This window comes from Oenanthe melanoleuca, chromosome Z, assembly GCF_029582105.1.
Source record: "Oenanthe melanoleuca isolate GR-GAL-2019-014 chromosome Z, OMel1.0, whole genome shotgun sequence".
Classification (NCBI taxonomy): Eukaryota; Metazoa; Chordata; class Aves; order Passeriformes; family Muscicapidae; genus Oenanthe; species Oenanthe melanoleuca.
The window spans coordinates 51323069-51344968 of record NC_079362.1 but is presented as its reverse complement, the minus strand read 5'-3'; the positions used below and the strand labels follow the sequence as shown (position 1 = coordinate 51344968).

The 21900-nt window shown below is 40.6% G+C and overlaps 1 protein-coding gene across 1 annotated transcript in view; it reads right to left on the bottom strand.

Annotated features, from left to right (window-relative positions):
• Positions 1-20575, bottom strand: part of MAP1B (microtubule associated protein 1B) — a 70572-nt gene extending 49997 nt beyond the window's left edge. Inside the window, exons 1-2 of the mRNA XM_056514047.1 lie at positions 20168-20575; positions 15508-15609 (exon numbers count right to left, since the gene is read on the bottom strand). Coding sequence (XP_056370022.1) covers positions 15508-15609; positions 20168-20345 — 280 coding nt within the window. The 5' untranslated portion in view covers positions 20346-20575. The remainder of the gene's footprint in view (positions 1-15507; positions 15610-20167) is intronic.
• Between the last annotated feature and the right edge of the window lie 1325 nt (positions 20576-21900).

Below are 21900 nucleotides of genomic sequence, written 5' to 3'. Positions count from 1 at the left end.
TCACTGTACATTATTATTGTTGTTTAAATGAAAAAAGTAATCCAGTGAAAATTAAATGAGCAATTTTCATGTGACGGCCTCTGGGCATTATTAAGATTCACAGCATAAAGTGTTATGGTGCTTCATAATAAATTGATCTGAGTAAGGTACTAAATATCTACTGCCTTTATAAATGAGAAAACATTTTGCATTACTAGTGTTTCTGAAACAGACAGACAATTTTTTTCCTTAAAACACAGCCACAGGTTAAATGCTAAAAGCATTTTCCAGTGGCAGCATTCATCCTCCTATACTTTGGCAGGCAAAACAACCCTGATTAAATTAATTAGTGTCTTCCAACTACTGTTGAGCTCATTAGCAACCATCTAACACTGTATGCTGTGAAGATATATTCTTAAGTGCAGTAATTGTAGGCATTGGTTCATTAGCAAGTATGATCAATATGGGTTATCAAAAACATTTTTCGTGCACAAAAAATAGAGCAAATTGCTAAAACAACAAAAGAAATCTGAGATCTACAGCAGGTTCATCAATATGATGTAATAATCAGTTAACATAATTAGAAGCAGATTTATAATAACTTGATTTCCCACCTTCTTTAGCCTAAAAGAGATCAGGAATACTGTCCTGCTTTCTGTAGAAAGTTCGTGCCCTGGCTGGCAAAATGTCAGGTGAAATTAAGACTGTGCAATGAAGAAAGTATTATTTTAGATGTGATAGGGTCCCTTTAGAAATCTTGCTGACTGCACACAGTCTGTGTAATTACAGGCACTTGTGAACTGTACTTCATTATAATGACAAAGTGTTGGCACTGGTGAGACATTTAATCCTCCCAGTATTAAATAAACACAATTCAAGTACACTTTTAGAATCACCATCATAATTTGAAAAAAAAAAAATAAAAAATACAGGGGCATGCTTAAGGAACACAGTAACAACATAGTTGCATATTTTTTCCCCCAAAGAATAATAAAACAATGCAGTACTTTTTCTCCCCTTCTTTGAGATCTCATTACTTTTATAATTTTCTCTTGACTAAACAAATATAAATGTTGCCATTAGTTCACTGGAAACTTCTGCTTTTGTGTATTATAGACAGAGTTGCAGTATTTTAATTTTTTCCATATGAACCACAATACATTTTAAGTCTGGCGCACTTAATTTTTTAAGGGAATTACACTTTAAAGGAGAATTCTTACTAGAATTAATGAATGGACCTATGACTGATGATAGTTCTAAGTTGCAGAGGTGCACAAGTATTCTGTCTTAAGACAAAGGTACTTACCTATGGAGAAGATAAATGAACAATAGAAGGGCTGACCCTGCCTTCATGGGGATCAAGTGCAAATTTCTGACTGATTTCCAAAATGAAAAATTTTACATACAGGACTTGCTACGAATTCAGTTCATGTTTAAAGGCTCCAGCAAATAAAATAGGGAGATTCATGTGTGCTGTACTGGTTAAGCAGATGTATCAGCCAGATTAAGCATACTTTTTAACTTTATGATTATGATCTTTACTGTATTTTTTGGAAATGGCTACACCTCCAAAAAGTTACATTACTGTGTAGTTCATAACTCATTAACCTGAAAAATGCAAATTGAAAAATAGAAATATTTACAATATTTATTAAAACATACATTAAATAATACCATACATAAGGAAATGCACTAAACTTTAAGTCTTTGACTTTTTCTATGAAAAGTTTTGATTTAAGGCTTCTGTTTCAAGATCTTTGTGAATGCTCATAAGTAAGTAGAATTTGCATCTTGTTCTAACATTTTCCCAAAAGCGAAAACTTCTTCCCTAAAAAAAAACTTCTTCCCACTAAAATTAATTTGTGAAGAAAAGTCACCAAAAAAATCCTAACAATGACCTGGTCGTGCAAGCTCTCCTCATTTGACATTTATTGGATGGGCTCTGTAAACCTGGCCACTCACATAACTGTTTGGAATACTAGACTATGTCACACTTACCTTTCACATCAAATTTGGATAATCAGAATAAATTTAATGGAATTACACTAAAGAAATTTCTTCCCAGCACAATGCTTGCAAATTACTCTACAGCTACATATTTACATCTGGGCTTTACAATTTTCTGCCAGTGGCTCTGCACTGCTGCAAGGAGAGGGCAGCAGTCCCTGAACCCAACTCCCTCTATCAAACCTACATATCAGATAAGAATAGCAAAGCAGAGGAATGCAGATGAAACTAGAGAGAATACATGGTGTTAATACATGCTAGAGAGAACACATGGCTTGTTAATCCTTTTTAATATTCCACATCACACCAGAGAGGATTTAATTGTTTTCTAAATGGCTCTAGGGCCTCTGAATGAGCAAACCTGTCCAACACAGCAGATATTTATTTGAAAAAAAAAAAAATCTCAGTAATAAATATTGGTCTATCATAACCATAGATCATCCTGGAATCACAGTAATTTCTCCTTGCCTAATTAAACTGTGCTAATATGAAAATGCAGGCCAGGCACAACAGATCTGAGGGAGTGTGGAAACGCCTGGAAGTTGCAAGCTCTGAGCAGAGGGGCAGAAAGGAACTGTGCCTGCATGCTAATGAACTCCACCAGATCATAATCCATACAGATGCAATTTAAATTCCTTTCCACATCCTCAACCTCAAATTCTTCTAATTAACCCGCAGCCATGAGATAAGCAGTCATACAGAGAGGGGGAGATGGCTCAACTGAGGTGACAAAAGGAAAAAGACTACTCCTTGCCACTTCTCTCACCTCAGGATTTGAAGGTTGTGTCAATCATTAAGCAAAACTCAGAGGGGTAATCAAAATGCCATTTACTTAATTTCCCCATGACGTTTTAACTTTTACTTTATAAGCAGTCCTGGTTTTAGGACTGGCAAAAATGTTCTGGCATTCGTAAAACACACACTTCCACAGCCACGTGGCAGCACTTAAAAGCATTTCACTCCCACTTGACAAGGAGCTTTGTTAAAGATGGCAGGCAGCATTTCACTAGCTTGGCTTACACTTTTTGTTGACACTCAGCTTCCTACAGAGGCTGAAGTCTTATAGAAGACAATTTATTTCTAGCTCCAGCACCATGCAGACTTGCAAGGATACCACAGAAGAGAATTGTTATACTTTATTTCAAGAGGTGTCACAGCAACCCAGCAGTGGTGCATATTACTATATGTAGAAAGCCATTAAAAACCACTCCCATTTCCCTCAAAATCTACAAATTGCAGTTCTTCACCAGCATCCCTAGGATCTACAAATTGCAATTCTTCAACAGCACTCCAATGCTGCCTTAACATATAAGAGTATAGATCTGGAGAGACCTATCTTTTTAGTAGAATTCCTTGTAATTTACGCTCATTCAAAGCAGAATTTGTCAAAGTGTTTTTTTTGTAATCACAATAAGACAAACTGCTGTCTAGGGTTTTGGGCATTTTCTGTTTTTTTGTTGTTTGGGTTGTGGTTTTTTTTAAATGAGTGGTAACAAAGAACTGCTTTCAGTAAGCATCAAGAGCCCTGCTACTCCACCACAATTAAATGAGATGAAAAGTATTTGATTGTCCATTTACCAATATTTGCATATATGAAAAGATTTTGCCCATGCAGATGTATGCAGGTGTTTGTTTAACAAAAAGATCCTCACATTTTCTTTTTTTAAATACAATTCAGAAATCTGAAGGAGTTACACAATTTTATGAATGGCTAATCTCAGCTTTTCATCTCTATTACTGTTATTTTCAAATAAATTTGAGTGATCCCTTTAGTGTTTACATTAACATCTGGCTAGTATCTTACTAGCTTACTTGAAGAGAGCTTGTGGCATCATTCTGAATTTTAATGAAAACCACACTGCATAAATCACTACCTACAGTTGGCCTTGATGGAAAACTGAAGAAGACAAAAAGAATTGAATGTCATTGCATTACTGCAATTAAATAACCCAAATCATGGATTGTCCACAGCATCTGAGTATGACTGCCACAGTTCAGGGGAAAAATTAAGATGTAAACTTCAGGTCTCTTGATTTATGACACACCATATGTTCTACAGTCACTTAGAAAGCTGTGATTTTTTTTTTCCATCTCTGAGAAAGGAAAAATGCCACACTGGGACTTAACTTGTACGAACATTTACAAGTATTTTTAGACAGATAATACTGATTTGCTTTGTCAAACTACCTGCTACTGTACTCCTATATTCCTAACTGGCAGTTATAGCACAGACTGAGACAGGGAAAAACCTGAGATATATTAAACCTGACAAGTGAGTCAGATTCTACTCACTTAGGTCTCAGGTCTTTTATTCCATGCTGTGCTCTGAGAGAGAGAGAGAAAGGCACTACTCCAGGTCTTACAGTGGTTTATATTGCAGCTTCTAAACAAGAGAAGCTCAGGCCTATTGGAGATATCCAGAAAATACAGAGAATACATGTCAGGCTGATTTTCTTATCTGTATCTAGAGATGTGTTAATTTATGCAGAAATCTAGCTGTGTGTAATGCTTTTTTCCCTACTAGCTCTGCCAAGTTAATGTTAAGCATTTTCATAAAATGAATACTATTTGTGGTCTTCAACCTGAGAAAGTTCTTGACCTGAATGAGCTTTTCCTTCATTGATAGTGAGAGATCTGAAGTTTGCTGAGCTCATTTCACACTAAGGGATTCATCTTTCACAGCCAACAGAGCTGAAGTCTCTGAAATTTAAACTCCAAGCAAGATCTCAGAGAAAAATAGAAACATATGTCTCACATTAAGAACTGAGACCTAAAAACGTTACATAAGTATTCATACTGACTTTAGAATGTGATCATTTACTGCACAGCAGTGAGCATGGGCATTGAGAATGCCATCTGCTGGTAAAAGCAGCATGAGGGAGCACAATTCCTTGTAAGGCAACTTCCAAAAATCAGAGAGGTTAAGAAACACGATGTGGATTTGTTCTTTGGTTTGTGTTTATTAGTTAGTTTGTTTGTTTTAACTGCTAATTTTTTCAAGAAATAGTAATAGTGAAGTTTTTTTCAATAAAGTAGTTTTACCTGCGTGATGTGATGAATTTTACGTAGAAACTTTGGATTGGGAATGGATTTTGAACCAGAAGAAGAGTATTACTCCTTTATTTTGCACTGGGAAAGACTAACTTTTGAAAATAGTATCAATTTAAGAGACATCATACATAACAAGGAAATAGAAATAAAGCTGAAAGACTGAGATTGCTTGTACTTCTTGTTCTTCTGGAGGGCAAACTTATGAGGAGCAGCTGAGGTCACTTGGTCTGTTCAGCCTGCAGCAGAGGACACTGAGGGGAGACCTCACTGTGGTCTTTAACATCCTCACAAGGGGAAGCAGAGGGGCAGGTCTTGATCTCCTCTCTCTCATGACCTGTGACAGGATTTGAGGTAACAGGAGGAAGCTGAGTCAGGGAAGGTTTAGTCTGGATATCAGGAAAAACGTTCTTCACCTAAGCTGTGGCTGGACACTGGAACAGCATCCACCATACTCCTCAGGGGAGTGGTCACAGCACCAAGAAGTGTTGGACAATGCTCTCAGACATCACTGTGTGTGATTTCTTGGGTGCCTGTGCAGAGCCAAGAGTGATCCTTGTGGATCCTTGTAGTTCCCTTCCAACTCATGAAGTTCTATGATTCTGTAATTTTCCTATTTCACAGGATCTCAAAAGTAATTCTCAAGATTTTATTAATATTTGGTTCAAACATTCAAAATGTAAATCTCTACAGTAAAAAAATTGAAAAAAAAAAAAAAAATCAAACTCAGCAGTGAATCTGTTTGTATTGTGCCATCACCTAGAGCAACTGTGATTCCAAACTTTCTGCTGCCAGTTTGTGATTTGACCGCAAATTGTGGACAATACCTGTCTGGTAACTCCACTTACAAAAACTGACTGTTGTCATAGGACTACAGCAAGGCAGATCCACATCTCTGCTGGTTTCAGAACTCTCTCTGATGGGTTGAAAACATCTTTTCTTTCTCTTTTTCTTCCCCTCAATGATTATTGATGAAGTGTTTAATTGTTCGGTTCCACAGCCAACAACCAACCAAGTTACCTAAACTATCTAACAAAAAACAACTGGTCTAATATTGCCCTAGTGTTTTCTGAGAGTGTTCCATCTTTGCAAGCCATGGGACAGTACATGGGAGTAATATTTTGTGGGGTTCAGCAAGGACTTTGGTCTAAATATAATATGATTATTGCTTAAGTTAAAAATCACTGACAATGAGATGTCCATCTGCTCAAAAGGAAAACCAACAAAAAAGTAGGAAGTGCCAATGTCAACTCCAACATATTTAACAGCAGAGGGAAGCCAGAAACAAAAGATAAAACTACAAAACATAATTCATGAGCAGAGTTGTCCCTGACCACAGCTTTTCCTAAACTCATCTCTTAGCAGGTACACATTTATTTATTGTCAGCTGTGGTGTGGCTCCAAGAAAGGCAGCGTACCTGGAAGATCCAATGCTGACAAGATGCCATTCACATTCTACTGTGACTTACTCTGATATATAGGAAGGCTCCAGGAGGAAGAGCATGGGTAAAGGAAGAAAAGTGTCATCTTGGATAAATACAGGCTTCTCTCAAATCTTGTATACATCTGCTAATTGAAAACAGCATTTCACCCATTTCAGGAAAGAAGGGAACAGGATTTAAGGTTTAAAATAAGCTCAAGAAATGAAAAAAAAAATAAATAAAAATAAGGAAAATAGGAAAAGTAGTTTAAATGTTAGTGTCACAGAATAAAGCCTTTGATCTCTGCTGTGTCCATGCAAAGACTGCCCTTGCAGGGATACCAAAGCTGTCTCTGAAACAAGGTAGAACCCTGTTAACTCAGAGCTGTGGTGAAGGCAAATGCTGGTGTGGTGAGACTCTCCTGAAGGGTCTTCCCTGAGAGGCTGGTGAGATCATTCTTCTCCAAGGGACTGCAGTCTGGGGCTGCACTCTCCTGGGTGGGGTAGCTCTACAGACTGCCCTGCATAACACCCTTTCACTTCCAATTGTGAAAGAAAGATTTTAGGGTGGCCCCTTCTTTTAACATCATCCTTGGGGGTGGTTTTTGTGACTAAAAAGACAAGAAGGCTAAATGTTTTAAATCTGCCAGGATTAGAATATTGCCCTGAATACACCACACTGAATACAACACACTCCTACCCTGAAAAGCAGTAGGCACTGTGTTAAAAACTCACTTGATTCCCAGAGCACTCTTAGGAGTGCAGGAGGACACAGGTAATTTCACAGATGCCCAACTGACTCCAACACTGCATGAAAACATACTCCAGTTAGGAATGAAAGTCAGAGGAGCCTCTTCAAGTATGTAACATGCTGTGTGAAACACAAAAAAGCAGAGATGAATAAAATAAAGCGAATCTATAAGTGCTTTCCAGATTCTCTGCAAGAAGATGATTCCTTGGCCCAGAATATACTTTCAATTTAAAGCAATTTAATTACAAATGGAGCACACAGCTCATGAAACAGTCCAGAAATGGAAACAATACCTTTTAAGGTATGCAGGGGTCTAATGAATGGTTGTATTATACTGTTCAAGAGGCTGAATAGTAAGTCTATAATGTTTAAGGAAATCTCCTATCTTGGTATCCTTGGTCTCTTTCTGATTACTGTCTACAAATGTCTGTGGAGAGCCCATGACCCACACCCATTAGCACAACCCAGTAAATGGGCTTCCCCCACTCAACAGCTCCTAGCAGATTAATACTATCAGATCCTGCTATTCATCACAAAATTAGTATGTTGGCAAAGTCTCCTTTCACATGATAATCCACTGCTTGACATGCAATAACACTATCCCACCAAAGCTGAAGACAAAATGTGATTCTTGTTATAATTACAGGCTTTAATAGGTACAGAGGGTTGATAGGTGCAGAGCAAGTGCAGTATTAGGTGCAGTATTCAAAAATACAATCAGTGCAGCCAAACTATTTAAGCCATTGAGATGGTGCTATGGTCAAAGATGCCCGTCCCTACTTTTTAAAGGGTCACTTAAGTAATATGTCATCTCAATTTAGATTTCTTTTGAGTAACTTTGATGTTTTTCATGTGTTATGTTGAAAGGTAAAATGTTTTTGATCTGATTCAGCATTCACATTGTAGGACATATTAAAACCTTACACAAGTTCAGGCAGGTTTTAGATAGCTAGCTAGCTAGCTAAGACAGCAGATTGAAACATAAAAAGAACAGAATTACAGAATTATAGAAACAGTGGACAGAAGGATTAAAAAATGTAAAATTGCTTAGAAATGGTAAATGTACAAAAGCCTAATTAGTATTGAAAAATATTTAAATCTTCCATGTCTAATGAACTTTTAGAATTTGAGCTTTGCAGCTAGTAATGATAGGTTTGAAAAAATCAATAGCACTATATAAATTATTATAAGCAATGCCATTAAATTATTAGTTTGCAACAAGCATGAAATCCTATCCCAAGATATTCTTGAAGGCTTGCTTTCTATTTAAAGTAATGGCCACATAATTTTTTTTTTTTTTTTAAAGTTTGTCCAAGTGCTGTGCAAGTTCTAGAAGACCAGAAAAACTACAGGACACAGTCTGAGGTTAAGAAAGCGTGTTGGAGGGACATAATACTCATGACAGGATGTGTGCAGTTTCCAAGCCTTCAGTCCAGAAGCAAGACTCCTGTAGTTGGACTCATAGGGCTCTGTCAAACTTCACACCCTTTACTTTGAAAAGTTCAACAATGCTGTCAGCAAAAAAAAAGTTACCAGAACACAATTACCTGCATGCAATATCATGCAGGGCAACAAAAGCTAGAGTAGAGGAGGAAGGTGGCATGTTTAATTACTGAGGTGGGGGCAGTTCAGAGATGGCTGGGCATTATTTTGCCTGCATGACATGCTGAGCCATTTCCTTCTCTGTGCTAGTTGGTTTGGTTTCAATTGTTTCTGTGGTTTTGTCTTCACCTGTTAATTCACCTTTACCTGGGACCATGAGTTATCTTACTTTTGCTCTTTCCAGTCTCTCAGGTGTGTGGGAGATCCTCAATCCACCATGAAGATCTTACAAGGTATAGGAAAACTTATCCATGACTCAGGACATGGGAGCCAAAACTAGGATGAGCCTGCTCTCCAGAAGAGCTACAACTGCCATACAACTTGTCCAGCTTCCAAAGGCAGCCTTTGGGAGCAGGGAGTTAACCTCCAGGTGAAAGTCTGTGTGGTTCCTTAGAATCACTCAGATTGCAAAATCCAAGAATATGGCTAATCTTTTGCAAGAGGTTTTATTTTGTTTTGCTTTGGGGGGATCTTTTGTGGGGTTGATTGCTTGTTTTAAATAAAACCTCAAGCTTGCCAGAGTTACAAATGGGCATAATGTCCCACAGCAAGCTATGCTCGAGACAAGGGCAGAGGGACACAGAATGGTGACTGTACCATTACAGACAAGCTTTCAGGTACTAAATCACATAAAATATCAACACCAAAACAATATTGAAATTCACATAAGTTTGTTTATAAATTGGTTATTATTTTATTACAATTTTTTACACTCAATTTTTAATTTTACCAGGAACTTGTTTTGAATCATGAATAGATTAAAATCTGCAAATCCAGGTCACCAGGAGCACTTCTCAGCTCTAGGAATAGATTACCATCAGCAACTGCAACCCCAAGCTAACTATCTTGTCTTTTTTGGGGGGTTGATGCAAAAATATGCACCTTTGTTACAGAACTATCCAGCTTTCTGTTTGTGACTATTACTGACTGCAGTGCTTAACTCCCCTGCTCATAGGGACTGTGAGGTACTGTGGGACACTCCTGGCAGTCAGGATCACATGGATTTGCAGCCAGCACCTCTTGTATCTGTCTCTACAAGGCAGCTGGAGCACTTCATGCTCCTGCAAGGTTGATATCAGCAGCCACAGTGGCAATGCTCATTCTGCAAATGGCAGTGGGAACAAACATGAGCTCCCCATTCCACCCAGTCTGGAGACAGGGAGTGTCTCAACTCCTCTTACTTGGGCCTGGTTCTAGTTCTGAATATAGTGGTAGGCAACTCACTTCAAAAAAAGTATTAGTTTTGTCTTTCAAGAAAGAAGATAAAATGTTCACTTTTTTGCTAATTATGGGGGTATTTTTGTCTTTGTTCTAAGTTCAAAATACTAGATAGTACTTTTCCTAATCCAAAATCCAATCCAATTATTTCATAGGCCTTTGGATCAAGTCTCTTCTCATTATAGAATCCAATTAATACCTTTAATGTTTCTCTTGAGTAACTGATAAATTAGATGAGAAAGTAACAAATTCCACAGAAGTGAAGCACGTAAGTCTTAACAAAATTAAGAAAAACAGACATCTGACAAAACTTTGCACATGACAAAAAGAAATTAGATTCTGCTTAAACATTTATCATAAATCCATGATGGAAGAGATAACAGGTAAGTAATCTGTAAATGGTACAGAGGTCAGAAATAGAATATTGTTGAAGTTTTCAGTTTCAGAAATCCCTCATAGACAAAATATTATGAAAAAGATTGAGGAATCTCACAAGCAACATATTAAGAATTATAATTCTATCAACATGACATTATAATTCTAACAACATGAATATATATTTGTGAATATGCCATTAGGTATGCTTAGTTTTCATTTTAAGAAAGAGGAACAAGGATTCAAATTTCATAATGCAGTTAAAATTCTATCATTATTCATAACTAACTTAATCCCGTGCCTCTGGTAGCTGCCTCACACAGGCCAAAACTTGTTCCCATAAAACATGGGCTATTCTAAAACAATTGAAGTTACTGTATTTAATTTGGATACAAGGCATTTAAAAATAACCTCTCACTAATATTGCTGATTCATACTAACAGCTTAGCATTAGCAGGTACCGGTGTTTTGGCAGCAATGCAAATTCATGCTAATTTTCTTTGAGATCTTTCCTAAAAAAAATCAGAAATGGAAGGCAATGCCAGAATGATTGTCACATAAGTGCAACGCCTTACTCACTGTAAAAAGATGACAAAGAGACTTTTTAGCCCATCTCTGAAATTTCAAATAGCACTAAGAAAAGAAGGCTCTGAGAATTCTTGTATCCAAACACACAGGCTATTACACTGTAGGCTGAACCACCGAAATCCTAGCATGTCCCCACAAAAGCTCAGGAGCAGCCCAGTGCTCCCATCAACACGCTCCCCGGGACCCAGGGGCTCCTGGCTCTGTGCTGCTGGGCAGCTCCAGGGCTGCAGCACTGGACCAGTGGCAGCTGCAGGTCACCCTGCAGGGACACCATTCGCAGCCACTGCAGCGTGAGTCAGCTCAATTATCTTTGCCAGTCTGCCTCCATTTTCCTTCTTTCAATGAGCAAATACTTCAAGACACAAAGCAAGTCTAGGAGCCAACTAAAATTAACTCCTCCAAACGTATAAAGAGCTAAAGTGATTCTACTCAATAGCTACTCCAGCTGCCATCAAAGCCTCTAAATACCTGAAGAATCATATTTGTAGCATGTACCTAAATGTGTATACGAGGCTACCTGAGACTTAAGCAAAATTAATTCCTAGGCAGTTATGGCACTCTAATAGCGCCTGAAAAATCTGGTCTTGGCTTCTTATCTCTTTTCCCTTTCTTTCATTTCAAATTATAGGTTTAGCCCTATAGTCCTGACTCGAGGAATTTTGATGAACTGCAGTTTTCAAGTAAATCAGCACAAAATCCATGCTGTTCAGGATTTTATTAGTGACTCCACAATCTCACATGGCAAGCTACTAGGTGTGGTGTTAACTGGTTTTAGATCTGCTTTGGCAAAGGAAATGGGACTAGACACCATTTTGTTAAAGCACAGACCTGTGCACACTGATGACCAAAATTCCCAGATCCGAAAATTCTTTACTGGTTATGAGCAGTCCTAAACAGTAACTTTTGAAATGGTAAGTAAGGGAAGTTGTTAAGGTTTTACAGAACAATGACAGTATCATAGAGCAAAGGCTTTTTAGGAAGCCTGAAAGAGGCAAGCTCACTGCTGATGATGATGCAGGTGGCTGCCAAGAGAAAATAAAACATGTCTTGCACTTTGCCAAGATCCCCTCTGGCTGCAGGCAGGCTGGCAATAAAAAAGTCTTAGGCATAGGTAAAGAAGAACTCAAGTAAGTAGCTGATATCTGCACTGGCTGATGGGCAACAGGAGGCCTCCTATTCAGGTATTATCCAGATAGGAAATACATATATATGTTCTTCATAATCACAGAACAAAGTAAAAAGTAGCCACAGTACATAGCTTGAGCAGTATTTATTAGAATGTTGGGGGCGAACAGCTATTTAAATAAAATACATTTTAACTAGAAAAGGGCTACAGTGCAACAGCCAAGTGTCCCCATCTGGAAACTAAGGGATAAAATACAAGTGTATAGTCTTACAGAAGGGCTCTCAACAGCTTCACCCTCCCCCATCCAAAAACATGGGTCTTTTGTGAAGCTGCTTTACTGCTTTATGCAGCTGAAACTTTCTTGCTAATTAAGCAAAGATTGGTAGGTACAGCTGCAATTTCAAATGAGCTCTTTCCAAGACTCTCCACTTGTTCTGCCTCACTGCCAGATGCACATTTCCTTTTCCAGCTTGTACATTGTTTGCATTTTTTTTGTCCTTTTCATATTACCATAGGATGGAAGTTATCAGTACATGACAAAGAAAACAGAGGCACCACTGGAGTACCCCTTTAAAATCACGCTGCCTGTTGTTGTGGCAACCACTTAATTAGTTGCATTACTCATTTTTCACCAGCACCTGGCAACCTCACCAATCAAAGATCTGTTATTATTAAGGAGTCTGCTAACTCAGCTACTTTACTAGGTAGCAGAAAAGATCTGCTGGCATTTCCATTCTGAATCTCATTTTTTGGGAATCATAAATCACTCATAAATTACCCAACTGCTGAATACAATGTGCACAAATACCACCGTGAGAACCCGTCCCCTTGAAAAGAACACAAAAAAAGTCCTGGGATCTAATCATGCTCCCTGCAGTACTAGTATATGCATTGCTATTCACTACACAGGGAGGGGGAATCAGACCTTAAATTCTTTAAGTGAAAACACCCAAATGCTTTGACAGACAGTCTCTTGCACGTCTCTCCTTTGACATCATAGGCATATAGCATGGGGACAGGATTGGCCCCATTTCCTCCAAGCTTCCTTTTGCAGAAAGATTCCTACCCTTCACATTGCTGCCTGTCCATATCCTCAAGTGTTCTGAGAAGCACACAAACACGTACTGAGCCAGCACTGCAATTACCATAATTAAACATGATAATCAAACAGCCTCCAGCCAGCCAGCAGTCGGACCTGAAAAAACCAGGGCTTTCCTCAAGAGTAAACTCTCCCTATATGTGAGCTGCACAGACTTCAGACTCAAAGGGCTAGGGAAAAAAAACTTGTTTAATTACATTCCACAGGCAACCCCATCACCTTGGATGAATACTTCCCTTGGACAAAAGGTCATCTAGTTACCTAAATTCCGTTTCTGAGTTTGGGACCATAAAGGAATACATACTTACAATCATCTCTTTAGTATCAAAGCCGACCTTTTCAGTGGTTGAACACCCAAAGTTTAATATTTGGGTGCTGTAACAGAAATTAAATGTTCTGAAACGTTATTAGAATGTGGTAACAAAGAAGCCTTCTCTCTGCCAAACAGCAAAGAAGAGACAAAGGAGCCTCAAGCAGAATTCAACATCAGGGAATAGCAGAAAGAAAATCATTCTGATCTGTACAGTAGGATTCTGGAGATACAAATGCACTTCTCCACAAAATTTTAGACAAGAAGTTGGTCAAAGCAGATAGCTTTATCCCTCGATATCGCCTTTATTCAAGTTTCAGGCTCCCTTAATGCTCTTTAAGCAGAGATTTTGGCAGTTTATTGTCTGAAGATTGAGCAGTAGTGAAAAACACATTCATTTCTGCTTGTCAGAGATGTTGATGAATTCCAGTCACATGCAATTAAGCTGGAATTCAACACAATGGCAGATTAAACAGTGAAGTCTAGACAAACAAGGGGAAAAAAAAAAATCAATCAAAAATACAATTCCCAGAGAAAAATTCCTAAACAATTCTACATTGTTTCTGCTGAAAAAGGGGTGCACAATCTTATTACAGGAAAGTAGAGTATTTGTTTTATTTCAATTCACGCAGTGGTATTAGACTGCATCATCTAAAAGAGACAGTAAAAATGCTACTCATGCTGTAATGTTTTTGCTACAGGAGCAACATGGGATCTTTAAGTTTTAAAGTAAAACAAGTTATGTCAAAAATGGGATACATTACATTTTGCATTTCCTTAAGATAAATTTCCTCTCTGTAAAGCAAAGCAACAAATGTCATTGAGAAGTTGAATTGGCTTCATGACATTTAAGATGAAATTAAAGACAAGTATTCTGGGCCCCAGTTTACATCCACATAAATAAGGGAATACATGTCTTTATTCAAAAATCTTCATGCTTGTAATGTTTTATTAGCTGCGTTGGTTTTCAAACCAGAGGACAAATGATAGAAGTGTATAATTTTTTCTTAACTCTGGCAGTGCTTTACTCTCTCTAGATACGGGTAGATACAGCAAAAACTGCTTTAACATATGCTGCAAGAAGAAAATGTTAGTTACACAAGACATTTTTGTACATTATTCAAAACCATCAGGTCAGTGCTGTCATGCTAGCAAGGCATCAGGGTCTCTTTGTCAACAATGTATAGCAACTGACCTCAGGAAGTTTAGTGTGATACAAAATTCCATAGCCCTTTTACTCCACACATGAGAGATGTTCCAGAAGCTGGACTTTCCAACACTGTCAGCTGGGTTGTACTGTACAACAGCACCCAACATGCACATGGCCACAATGATTACACCAATGACAGAAACCTCTACTACTCTGAAAATGTCATGTATGTTGAAGAAACCTGATTAAATTCATCCCCACTCATCCAGCAATAGTATTAAAAGTAATGAGATCTAAGAAAACTTACCAAACACTTCATTCTTAAGAAACCAGAACAAACCGAAATTTTGTACTTCACAACTGTTAAACAAATGTTTCACTTTATTGAATGTATCCTCTTAAGGAAGAATGGGCTTGGAAAACAGGCAGCAAAAGAGATTTAGTCTTATTAGACCAATCCATTTCTGATTTCCTCATATGAGCCTAAGAAAGTTCCTGTGAGTGAAGGATAGACTCACCATAACTCAGTTTCTCATACCAAGAAGGACAGCTAAGTTGAAGTCCTTTGGGAAGAAACACAGGCTTGAGCTGCAGTTGTGCAACTGCTGTGACATCAGTTTTGGCTCTGCCAAAGTACAGAGCTAACCTTTCCAGTTATTGTTTCGTATGTAGTCTACCTACCACAATAAGCTTCTGTCACTGGACTACTAGACTGAACAATTTCTTCATATAGCACCAATCAAAAAGTGAGTTTTCTTAACTCTAAAAAGGCCCTAAAACTAATGGGCCAGGCAGTTTCAGAGTGTAGTTTAGCAGTTCTGCTGTTAAACTCACCTCGAACTTCAGGAGAGAATCGAGCTGAATGGCGAGACACAAAAAGTTTCAGTTCTTGATCCAAGTTGCATTCGACCAAGTTTGTGTCCCATGACCGGATTCCTAAAATTCAAAATACAAAACACATCTAGCTTGACACATGAGCACTGGAAGTTTTAACTGAGTATTACTCTATTTGCGTATTTCTAAATTCCAAGCCCAGCCTCGCATCATTCCAAGGCACACAGATATTTTTAAAAATGCTTTTTAAGGATTCTGACAGGAATCAGAAAAAGCCAATCTTCCTTTCCTAAGGGTGACCATTCTTTAAGGCCCCAACTCTAGAAGTGCACTAGTAGCCACTTCACAGTAAGTTATCAATGTCGTCTCTGACATGACTTTAAAATCGCAATATAGAGTTTTACAAAAAAAGAAGAGTGAATCACTCAGAGGACAATTGAGTCATGTTGCCCTTTTGAGAAGAAAAAGGCAGCTGTACCTAGCATGTTGCTAATTAATATTTAAATACAAAGTATTAAATTGCTGACTTCTTCATTCAGTATCTTTGAAGGATACCATATTTTAAATTAAAATTAAAGTGTTCTTTTATTTATGAAGTGTCAACTCTAGTTTTGAGATTTGAAAATGCTGTGCTTGATCTTTTTTCTAAAAGCCAAACTGCACATCTCTGTTCCCTACTGTTTTCCCCCCAGCTACTTAAAAAACGAGACATGTGATACTTATATGACCAAAAAATATATTATTCCAATGTAGATTTTTAAGGACTGAAATTTGACCAAGAAAAAAAAAAAATAAAGGTCATTGCAGCCAAAAGACAAGTTACTAGTTTTTTCCATAAGATTTCTATGAATAATTTTGGAGAAAAAAAAAAAATAAAAAAAAGGAGAACATACTTCAGATTTTTTTATAATTTTGTTTTGAAATTGCTCTAAAAAATCTTCTAGTTCTGAAATAATAAGCAGGAAGTAACACTACAAGTAAGTCCAGGCACTGCTGCAATTTTGAAAACCAAAACTGCACTCATTTTTTTGTTCTAAAAATCCATCACTACATCTACGCAAATGGGCTGGCAAACATAAAATGGATTGCTGGTGAGGAAGTGTCTGGTGGCCCCTCCCCACATGACTATGCCTCTGCATGGGATTATTGGGTTAGACCACTTTGGGGTTTGACAAAATGGCAGATGACTGAAGAGGTGTATGTCCAACCCCTTAGAATGAGTCTAGAATTAACACTGCTGTTACTGTCAGGGTTTCAGGCTGTGCATGTCAATGCCACTTCTCATGCTGTATGTATTTTCTGTTCCAGGGCAGCAGAAATGTCAGAACTTAGACTGGCAGAAGCCATGTTGCGGGGATGAAGCACGAGGAGAGAAGAGGGACTAGCAGTGAAACCAGATCTGCAGTGCCAGTCTCCCATTGCAGCTCTGAGTAGGTTCTCCATGCAAATATGAACATCTGCATTTCAAGAGCCTGAAGCCTCTGCAAGAAGAATGCATCCTTGTCAGCATCCAAGTAAAGGTAGTAGAAAGCTTACTGCAATGTGCTACCAACAATTAAGTAGCTGTCATTTGAATCTCTAGAAAAATTTGAAAATACAGTATTGCCTGTGTGTTCCATAACCACTTGAGAAAAATAACTGAGCTATAACCAGCCACCTCCACTTCCTGACTGACGCATCATTGTTCAGAGACAAGACTCTTCTGCAAGTCTCCTTACTTGGTTTTCTCAGAAAGCTCTTGGCCATATGGTATGTTTTTGGGACAAATTTTGGCAGGCAAATACATCTAAACAGGCTTTAATATCTTCCAGGTGTTGGAATATTTGAGAGCAAGGAACACCAAGATGATATAACACCATACACATAGCGCACATATGAAAACAATAACTATTAAACTAACTATTGACATTGCTCACAAAGCTGAAGTACACTGGATGAATGAGTGCTGAACTTCAAGAAGCTTGAAGATAAACAGCTCCCCTGGCCTATGACACCAAGCTGGGTGGAGAAGCTGCAATGGTTTCTGGAGGTCAGTTAAGCAACATGGCCTACGATTCATCAACGCTGCTAGTGATAGGACTTATCCACCATCCCTAGCTGCCTTAGATGCAATCCTAATTTGCTGTAGGGATAAAATTCTGATTAGATGTAGTCAAGATTCCTCAGTCATTGCCTGATTGAGCCAGGCAAGGTCCAAAATGCAGGACTCAACACAAAATAAATAGGGAAAAATAAACAAAGCCAAGGGGAAAAAAAGCCTGTATGTTTTATGAACAGTGGTCCCAGAACCTGAAGCTGGAATTTAGGTAAACTATCCAAAATTTGCAACTGCATGATTCAGCAATCTGGATGCAAAAATTATGCATCCATATTATAGCATAGCAGAATGTATTAAATGAACGATATCACTAAATCAGATTTTGGGCGGAACAAAGGTAAACATGGAACTAAAATCCAAGGTCAATCCAATGATGGATTAGCAGTGTGCACTTAACTGCTGTAAACATGGCTGAACTGGAGCTCTTTCTTTCTTTCTGCAGCCTTAGGAGTGCAATGCCACTAGACACAGGACTAATCAGACAGCAGGCAGGGCACACCCAGTAGCATCTGCTAAATCAGTGGAAAAGTCTTGAAGCTTTCTCTTCGCTCCCCTCTTCGCTTTTGGTGGATGGTGGGTTGGAGGATTGCCCCCTTAGCAAAGTCACATCCAAAATGTAATTACTGAAAATGCGTCTTGCCACGCCATTCCCTCCCCATGATATATTAAGAAATGACTCTGCATTCCACCAGGTTGCGTAGCATCACGCCACTGATGTGTTATCAGCAGATGTTTTCTTTGACACGTTGCTCTGCAGTTTGGCGCATGAATCCACAGTTTTCAGTGATGGTACTCAGGAGATGCACCAGAGAAGACAGCGAGGCAGAGTTATCAAGAACCAAAACGCATTTAAAGCTCTATTGAGAATAAAGGCAGTAAGGAGTGTTTTTTTCCAGACTTTCCAAGGAGAAGAATATTAGCTGAGCCCACAATTGCCTCACGTAGATAGAGCGTAAGACTCCCACTGTATTCATCCAGAACACTGCACCTCAATTTCATCAAGGAGTTTTCTTAGCAGGCAAAAATCTCAAACAGATGGTCTGATACTAGAAGCAGCAAGGTGACTTCTAATCCAAAATGATGAATTAAAAGGTGAAAGCATTCCCTCTGAACACCTAAACCTGTAAGTGGGTGTTATGCTTAGTGGCAGGAGATAGCAGCAACTGAGCTATGCAGCAGCAACTGTACAATAGGAGATTCAAGAAGAGACTAAAGAGCCTTTCTTCAGAGGAAGGGTATTAGCTGTCTTGAGGGAAGAAGTTTTACCAATTTGTTTTATAATATTTGACAATTTAATTAAAATGCAGCCAGTTCTCTTCTAACACAACTGAAAATTAGATAGAGTTAAGGAAGTGCAATGCTGAAGAAGCTCTGAATGACAAAGCACCTGCCTCAGCAGCTCTCCCCAAGAGACAATGGTAGCAATAAAGATGAACAGGTTATGATGAAACTGGTTAGCTGATATGAGGATGCTTTTTACCTCAAGCAGTAATGAAAAAGAATTCAGAGAAATAACCAACCAAAGCAACAATGGTTGAGAAATCAACAATAGAGACAGACGAAGTCCTAGCTGGACTGCTGAACCACACCTACATGACAAGGCTGCTACCAATTCCCCGTTCTGGGATCTCTTCTCCAGTCTTAACAATGGCAGTTCCTGAAATCTTTGTTTTCACCAGCCCAGAACAAAAAATACATGTTATAAAATCAGGTATCAACTGAGTTTAACTAACTGTAAGGTCCGGCAATAATTTTATTTGTGCTTTATTCCACTAATACCGCAACAGCTTGGCTTCTTTTTTTCTTTTCTTCCCCCCCGCCTCTCCGTATATACACTGCAATCTATTGTATCAGAAACCACAACGAAAACTTATAAAACTGTCATTTCGCTTGCAATACCACCCTGCATCGCCGTCTTAAGAGAAGGACAAATAAACGCCGAGTCAGAGCAGCCCGCAGTCGGACAATAACGAGGCTGAGCGCTCGGTTTAACAGCCTTGTTACTCAAACGGGTTTTCTTTATTGGAACACATATACACGTATATAACTCGGGTCCCGAAAAACTGTCCAGACGACAGAAAAGTCCCAGCGCCCGAAGTTAGACACAAAGGCGCGGCTGCGCTCCCGCCCGCGCAGCCTCTGCCGCCCAGAGGGAAAACGCCCCGAGCCCCGCCGGCTCGGCTCGGATCTGGGGGACGGGGGGCGCGGGCGGCAGCCGCCCCGCAGCCCCAGCCCAGCCCATCCACCGCACCGCCAGCCGCCCTTTGTCCGCCCCGGGCTGCCATCGGGACCGCAGTGCGGACCGTGCCACGCCCACCCGCCGGTGTCTGCGGGCAGACGGGCTCGGCGGCGGGCGCGGCGCTCCCCGCGGCGGGAGGGGCTGCCCGCGGCTCGCAGCCCCGCTCCGCAGCGCCCGCACCCCGCGGGGCAAGGTCACCGGGGGCGGCTGCGGCGGGACGGGTGTGGGTGCTATCCCGGCTCCCGGCCGCGCCCAGCGGGGACAGGGCGCCGGCGGGAGGTGTCGCGGCGCTGCTGGCGGCGCCCCGGCTCCCGCCGCCTCACCTCGCTCGATATTGGCGATGGCCCGCCGCAGGTGCTCCTCGGTCACCAGCTCGCCGATGACCACCAGCAGGTAAAACTTGCTGTCTAGGAAGCGGTGGGAGAGACTGGGCGAGGTGGAGGTCGGGTTGGGGATGCTGCAGGAGGGCTCCGAATCCACTTCCACCACTACGGTGGCCATCGCCTCCGCCCCGCGGCTCCGGGGCGCTGAGCTCCGCAGGCGGCAGGGAGGGAGTGAGGGCGGGTGGGGAGGCGGCGGCGCTTTTATACGGAGACGGTGCAGGGCAGGGACCTGGTGAGGAGGAGGAGGAGGAAGGGGGGGAGCCGGCGCATCCTCCGCGCCGCCGCCGCCGCCTTTCCAGCATCCACAGCTGATGTCATCTGCGGCAAATCCTCCCCGCGGCGGCCCCCGGAAGCAGGAAGGACGCGGGGGGCGAACAACGCCCCGAGGGACGCGGAGCAGCGCGCCCCGCGCCCGGCCGTGCCCCGGCCGCGCACCCTGCGCCGCGCCCCGCAGCCCCGGCTCGCCGTGCCTCGGGCTCACCCTGCCGCAGGGCGCCCAGCCCGTCCGGCTCCCAGCCCCGAAACCGGGCGGCGAGAGCCGCAGGTGACCGTGGCCTGGCAGACCTGGGCAGCTCAAGAGGGAAAGCCGGCATCGGGACTCCGGCATCACTCCAGACGCGGATGAAAAAGCAGTGCCGCTGCCCAAAGCCGGTTGTCCTCTCCTACATCTTGCTGTAGCACTGCAGCAAAATTTGAGTCATACTTAAGCACACACCCTCACCCAGCAGTCTAAATATTCTTGCTAATTTTTTTTTTTAAATTTGAAAGCAGTTAATTTAATAAGATGCTTCACACCTAGCTTTTCTGCACATATTCAATGCCCATGGAGATAAAACACCAGAAAAAAAACTGGTTTTGGACAATGTGCTGAAACCCATATTCTTAGCTTGTTCAAAGGGCTTTGGTAAGTAATGTTGACAAGGCTCAAGCAACTCCAGGGAGCAATGATAGCTGAAAACCTACACAATGACAGAACCAAAGGTTTGATTTCTCTTCTCATGGATACTCATCTGCACCCCAATGCTCAGTGATAACCACCTCTGAAAAGTGTGTTACTCTCTCCTAATGGATAGAGAAGTCAAATCTGTCTGAGATGTTCCTCGTGCTTAATTCGATTCCACTGAGCCTCTTGTTTATATGGCTCAAGTGATGTGGGATAAATATCACTGTGTCATAGGAAAGAATATAAACTTTTATAGCTTGGTTTTTAAGATAATCTCTTCTCTCTGACTGAGAAGACATTTCCTCTGTCTGCAGCTTCTTACAGTGCTGGGTGTGCAAATTCTCTGCTTACTGCTCAGGAGCAGAGTGCTTGCCTGGATGAACCAGTACATAACCCTTGTCTTCTTTGTATTTTGTTCCAGGGCACAGTGGACTAATTTGCAGGCATTTCAGGTTGTCACTACTAAGTTTTTTTTTGTCTTACTAGCCTAGAGGGTACAGTTTCAACCCACAAAGGTTAGAACAGGATCTTTATAAGTGCCAGTCCATAGTGTTGAATCTGTCTATAGCAGCTAGTGGCTTTGATATGAATAGTTCCTCTGCATAAATACAGCACTCAGAGACTTGGCTTACATAGTGTGGTGTGGTTGGATTTTGCATCCAAAGTAGACATCTTCTGAACTGCCGTTATTCTGAATGTTGTAGAGTGCAGGCAGGAGTTTTCACATCCA